Source organism: Limulus polyphemus, unplaced genomic scaffold (genome assembly GCF_000517525.1).
Source record: "Limulus polyphemus unplaced genomic scaffold, Limulus_polyphemus-2.1.2 Scaffold1563, whole genome shotgun sequence".
Lineage (NCBI taxonomy): Eukaryota > Metazoa > Arthropoda > Merostomata > Xiphosura > Limulidae > Limulus > Limulus polyphemus.
This window is the reverse complement of record NW_013667173.1, coordinates 1-7,285: the sequence shown is the minus strand read 5'-3', so window position 1 is coordinate 7,285 and position 7,285 is coordinate 1. Positions and strand designations below refer to the sequence as shown.

Here is a 7,285-nt window from a genome sequence, read left to right as displayed (position 1 = left end):
CATAGAATATGTTTATATAATCGTCTTGTCAACGCATGTCTTCAGGCAAATAACCTAATGTTTAACAGTAGGCACCTTATTCTAACATTTGCCAGTGTTGACGGCACAAGTTGTAGAGTAGGCTTGATGCTAACTAAGCCTGAATTCTAAAAGTTGATGTACTAGCTTGTTGTTAAACTTAGTCTTAAGGCAACATGGCGATTGTGCTTTATTGTTAAATAATTATATGAACCAAATTAAGAAATTTAGATCTAGGAATCTTGAATAATCAGTGGAACGTTGGTGATGAATAGGAAAATAAATTTAAAAGTTTAGTTATTGAATTACTACAGAATACTAATATTAGTAGTAATAATATTACTGATGATAAGACACAAGCGTACAATTTCAGACGTGCTTAAATATAAGTGTTTTTTGTTTAGGGCGTAGAAAACAAAGTGAGAGATGGGCATTTGGCTGAGTGAGATTCTCTTTTCGCTAACTCTGAGGTGGCTACCTAGTCTCTATTTCTGAAGACAGTCTTGTCTTGTGTTTCCTGTACTTGTCCTCTCTTGTGTATTCGAACTAGAAGATTGTTAGGTATTTATTGTACATAATTTGATCTTTTCTTAAGCACACCTGGATTACTTAGTGTTCTTCTTGCAGTATCCTTATCATTTAATTTTTTAAGATATGGGCATGTGGTATCATTTGTTCCTATTTTTTAAATGTGGCAACTCTACTTCATAATGTAAAATTTATGTTTAGTGTCTTATATTGATACTGGTCTTGAAGATAAAGCACAGAAACGCTGAGATTGTAAAATGAACATCGTATAGTTGTGTTCATGGGGGAAAGAAAATTCATCATTTCTCCTGCTTCAGGTTATATGAAAATAAAACTTGAATATAAACCCTTTTAACTGAATACTTCAACTTAAAAAAGCAATTGTAAATTTTTTTATGCTAGGCTATGCTCTTTTGTCACACAGTGCATTGGTATTCAAATTGGTAGGAAGAGCATGGAATGTATTCGGGGGAACATGAGAAGGTTCCAAAATATAATCTATTACTGCACTCATTTTTACTTGCTTTTATGAAATAAAACAAATCCTACTGCTATGCTCCATTAAACAGCCTCACCAAACTCACTAATAGTTAAAAGAAATTTTCCTTTAGCCCTTTTCCTTCATGCTTTTGAATACATTTTTTATGATAAAATACCCTCATGCATACCCTAGCTATGGAAACTGTACCATCCTCACAATTTTGAAACCAAAGTTATACCATTGCCAATAGGTAAACAATATTACATTTTACTTACAAAAAACTTACAAGTCTGTTCAAATCTTTGGTGCACTGCAATTTTTAAAACTTATTTATAGTGGTATATTTTATTTTTTTCACTGGTGTAATTATGTGTACTTGTGTGTATAGAAAGGGGAGAGAACTGCTGTCTTAAAAGTTTGAGAATCACTGACAAAAGACATCTAACCTAATGACAATGTTACTTCACTGGGGAAAACTCTATGTGTGCCTATTTTGTAGTGCTATGTAAAAAATTGAAAAAATATTCATAAAAAACAAAATTACAGGGCTCATATTAACTTTGAAAATTTCAGGTCATATAGGACAAGCAGGGGTAAAATTTTTATATGTCCAAACTTTTGCCTTTCTAAACAATATGCTGCCTCATATGAAATATAATTTAATTTTTATTATTTTGGGCAATATAAGTTATTTTTTATGAAATAATGTTACATTTAGATGTACTGCTAGTAAGTTTTAGAAGTATGCAATTGTAATAGTAAAAGAAATGCTTGGGCATGTTATCAAAAATCAGATATCACAGTTTAAATAAAAAAAAAAATTCTGATCAATTACAAATTTAGAAAGAAAAGCTAATCAAGGGAAATGTATAATCAAAATTCATTTTATTTATTAGGCAAATACGTTCTTAGCCAAACGAAAAACTTTAACATCAAACAACATAAAAACTAGAATAACATCAATTTCTTTCATGAAATAAAACTCAATAGTAATAATATTATCTTAAAAACTTTGAAACTCATTAGGGAATGAACAAGAAAACTAGAAAGTCTATTCAGATAATATTATGTTATTTTCTTAGCAAGTGTCAACTATATTTAACTTTACCACACCAGCTGCAGTAAAGTTTCATTGTTACAACTATGGTATGATACAAATTAACTTTTTAAAATTTAACTGTGTAATACTGTAACCAAATTTTCATTATTTTTTACATGGAAGAAGAAACTGCCACTATAACAATATGAAATTTTGGATTTATCAGTGTGGACCATACGGTCCTAAAGTTATATAAAGACAAGCAAAATTACAATAAGGTTAATATATACTGTAAATGATTAGCTCAGATGGGTTTTAATCCAAGGATTTTAAAGCTAATATCTTTAGTTCTAGTAATGGGATTGATATGGAAATAAGCACACTTAGAAATGAACATTTCAAACTATTTAATTGAAATTAAATAGTTATAATAATTTATAATGATATTAACTCTTTCAGCATGAGTTCGGTCCCTGGGACTGACCTTGTAACCATTTTGTGCTTGTTATAGTTTCATGCTATAACTTTTAAATTAGTAAGTGAATGTTAACGAAATTTGGCAGATTACTAGTAAACATTACAATGCTTACATATGCAAAACATTAACTCATATGTTTTTTGTTTTAGCATGTTGCCTATCTATCATGCAATGTAATATTCATTTTAAGATTAAAAATACTTTTATGCATCAGAAAAGTTTGAAATTTCACATGCAAAATCTTTTTAATGTCGAGGTAGTTATCAAATGTTTCTTGAGAAAAAACTTTATATTTTATCTCTTATTTTTAGTAATTAACCTCTCTACGGGTTTGGTAGATTTGACCAATCTTGCAACCACCATAAAAATTGGGAAATAAATATAAATTGAAAAGATAAAAGGCTCTTATTTTATATTCTAGCTTATCAATATTGGAAATTTGAGTTTCTAATTCCAAAGCTGCACATTATACTTAATATAAGGCCTATTTCCTTCATAATTGCTTGTAAAGTACTGGTCTTCATTACTGGTGATGTCAATTCATTCTATAAACTTAGTTTATCACTGTTTGAAGAAATAAAACTGTCTTAACTGGAGCATATTTTGTCTTTTCTGAATCGTAATTTTTTTCCCTCTCATCTAAATTGATGTCAGAATTAATCACATTGTAAAATTCTATGTAAACTTAGTGAGATCACATTTTAACCGTATTTTTTCAAAAGAAAATAAATTGTGATCTCAAACCTATCTATATAAGATAGCCCTTCCAGTAGAAATAATCCAAGATAGTAATAACTGGAAACCATAATTTCAACTAGTTGAGTATTTTCTTGACATTTGATATAACTGGAATTTCGATTAATCAATTATTGTAGAAAATGAAAACAGTGATAATCAGAAACTTATTTTGATTAATTGTAATGTAATTAATGTTATAGATAATTGGTTAATTAAATAAATCACCCAATTCTAATTATAATTTAAGTCATCAAAATATTGTGTGTTGTTGCTAGTAGTAGAGGATTTTAGGTTGTATCTAAAAAAAAAATACTGAATATAAGTCTAAAAAGATTATCATTTCATAGTGTAGGTCACTGTTTAGGCAACATTTGGAGTATTGTGTTCAATCTTGGGCTCATTACCTTAGAAAGGACATTGAATTATTAGGATGGAAAGGTTGTCATACGAGGATAGGTTAAGATCTCTGAAATTTTCTTTTAAAAAAGAGAAGTTAAAGAGGATCTGAATGATGTTAAAGATTGTTAAGGGAATTGATAGTGTTGATGTATCATTTTTTTATATGTGATGATGAGAATGGTAGAACTAGGAGACACAGATATATATTTTGTCAGAGTAGGAGTCATTTTCAGCTAAGACAGTTTTATTTTTCTAAAAAGATAGTTGGCTTTTGGAATCAGATACCTTCAGATGTGGTAAAAACAGTAAAGTTAAGGGACTTTAAGGACTGGCTTTCAGCTTATGTATATATAGTTTAGTGGATGGGACAACCTTAATAGACCAATAATTTTTTTATTGTCCTTATGTTAATTGTATACTTTACTGAAAGCAACAGTTTTAAATGTTGGTACAAAATCAGAATGGAAAAAAAGTACTGCCAGTACGGTTTTGATAAAGAGTACTTAGATATAATTTACATTAATGTGAAGTTCAACTTTGCAAGATGTTTTTTGTGTACATATCCTGTGCTGTTAATTGACATTTGTTTTTACATAAGAATGTAAGAAAAGGCAAGGTATCAGTTTTGAGAACCATTAATCAAATCTCAACATTTCAGTTGCCTTTACTTCTCCAAATGACTTCTGAAAACAGAATCCAACAACCTGCTAACAGAAGGCAATGAATTAATAGGTCCATAGCTCGTCAGATTCTTTGTAGCCATTTTATTTCAAATTTGAGTAACATTTGTGATCGTTCAATTATAAGGAACTTCTCTAGTGTCATAAGACTTCTGAAAATTATCAGTTAATGTCTGTAACACTTTGATTATCTTCTTGAATATTTTTGATAAATTACATCAAGGTCAGGAGTGCTATGTTCAGTAGGTCCTGTGCACATGAGCTTGTTATTGATTAAATAAATGATTTGTGATTTCTCTGTTTGTAGGTTTATCCTAAACAGTTCTGAGTGCTGAGGTGATATCTTCCAGAACTCCTACATCAGCAGCCAGAGATGGATAAGTGAGTGCTTTCCAGCATGGATGATTACCACCTTCTTGGTGGAGGAGTGTATGAATTGAGTGACAGTGGAGGAATAATGGATGATCCAAGTCATATTGTGGGAGGAGTAGGTTATGGATCTGAAACCTCTCAGACTATTGCGAGCTCAGGGATGATCCCATCACAGTTATCCCCTTCTGAAGCACACAGTCCAGGACAGATGATTAGTAGTATTATGACACGACATCCTCATGATAATGCAGAAAGTTATCAAATGGGGATTCAGCAAGTATACCAAGAAAATGATATCCTTCATAAATTTCAACATTATGGTAGTTATGAAAATATTTCAGGTATGGTTAGTAATCAGTTCTCAAGTGGAGGAAGGTTGCAACACGTAAATAATAGCTCTATCCCACCACCTGGGGACCAGCAGACACCACGACCATTAACACCCTCTCAAATTTCTAATTATGAACAAGAAAACATTCTGCCCTCTCAATATGCTCAGCTTAGCCAGCAGACTTCAGGACCTTCAATTAATATTGGACAAAGTGCATCTCAGTATCCTGGCTATAGTCGGGGTACTGTGCCTCATCAACAACAGCTGGATCAGACTGGAGACATTTGGCAGGGAACTATGTTACAACAGCATGGTTATCAGTATATGCCTCAGGGTCCCTCCTACTCTCACACTTCTCAGCCAACACCCTTGGCATCAATGCAGAGGTGCATTGGTTCAGTGGGGAATGTAGCTGTACCCATGCAAGTTCCAAGATCAACTACTCCGAACCAGTATATGTCACGGCAGGAATTTACTGTGCCCTCCCCGAGCCAAACAACTGCTGATCAGCTCCAAACTGTTTACACTGTCCAACCTAGTCTTAATGAACCATATATGAATCAAATGTGTGTTCCTGTCTCTCAGCCTTTGTCTCACATTCCTGTAGCTCAGTCAGAACATGGTATGTCCTCTTATTCTGCTCAGGGACAACATTCTTTAAGTTTTCAACCAGGGGGCACAAGGCCTTGTTACTCACCTTCCAGCAGCCTTAATGCTATCAATCCAGGGGACTCTGCAACCATGCAAAAGGCAGGTTATTCACCCTATTCACACTTGAACTCAGGTCAACAACCCATAACTCCTATCCAACAAGCCTCATCAACTACAATACAACAGTATCCTCAACAGTCTTATTCTCCTACCAAGTCTTATCATCATCAGTCATCACAGCACCAAGCATCCATTCTTGGTAGATCCAGCCCTTCACAACTGTCACCTTATTCTCAAGTTCAGCAGCCATCTCAAACTCCTAATAGTCCACAATACCATCCAGGATTTCTCCTTTCTCAAGTACATGTTTCTCCAAGACAACCAACACCACCAGCAGATTCTCCTATGTCCGCTTCACATACTCCAGATCGAGTCCCTTATCCTCCAACATCTACAACTCCACATTCTCAAGGAAGCTATCCAAGCCCTGTAACAGGTCATCTGTCCAGCCCTCATCAAGGATTGTCTCCTGGAGGAGGCAAGAATGGACCATCTAGTAGCTTACAACAATTGGAGCAAATGGTCATGCCTCACATAGCTGGTTCTAGTAATTCAAAAGCCTCTACACCTAACTCTAGCATGTCATCTTCGATGACTGGCCATCCTGTTGGCATGATTGGTGCTTCTTACTACAGCTCTGTTGGTCAGGATCAATTGCAGCAGGTGCAACAACATGCTGGTTGTCATCCATCTCCTTCTGTGTACCCTCAGTCCCATGCCTCACGACAGTATGGACACCAGCAATATATAGGACAACCAGGAGTACCTGTTCCCACTTTGTCTGCATCAGTGAATAACTCTGTAGGATATGTGCCAAATTCTTTGTCACTGCAGGCCTCTGGGCCCACTGTTATGAATGATGGTGTAAGGAGTGTCAGCATTCCACCTGCTGAAGTGGCTGTAACCACGAGTGTTACTTTCAGTGCATCTAGTAATGGAAATATCATGCATTCTTCTTCATCAGTACCTGATATGTCCTGTTCTTACACTCAAGATGCTCTAGTAGTTGCTTCAAATCACACTTCTATTTCTACCACTGATCCACCGCTATATCCTGCACCTACAGCATATGATGAATGGAATATGCCATTAAACTATGAAGTACATAACATTCAGCAAGAGCTGCAACACTTGTATAGTTTACCCCAATCTCCTCAAAGTCAGCAAAAGGTGAGATGTTTATCTTATGAAGAAGCTGAATTTTATTTTCTTTCATAATAATCATTTAACTTTAAGCTTTCCATTTTGTAGTTTTTTTCAAGGTCTCAAATCAGAGTAGTCATTCTCAAAGTATATTGTGAACAACATTCACTTAACTCTTTCAGCATTTGCTCTGTCCCTGGGACCAATCTCATGACCATTTTGTGCTTGTTATAATTTTCATGATATAACTTTTAAATTAGTAAGCAAATGTTAACAACATTTGGCAAATTATCAGTTAACATTATAATGCTTTCATACACAAAATATCAAATGTTTTTTTAAGTCTTAAGGTTTGTAAAGCAATGTT

General features: G+C 34.0%; 1 protein-coding gene across 1 annotated transcript; it reads left to right on the top strand.

The window, feature by feature from the left end:
• Positions 1-422: 422 nt before the first annotated feature.
• On the top strand, positions 423-6,945 carry LOC106464110 (the record flags this gene model as incomplete). The annotated part of the gene is made up of 2 exons (XM_013924221.2): positions 423-579; positions 4,669-6,945. A coding segment is annotated over exon 2 (2,187 nt), but the record flags the coding sequence as incomplete, so codon positions are not given.
• Positions 6,946-7,285: the final 340 nt, after the last annotated feature.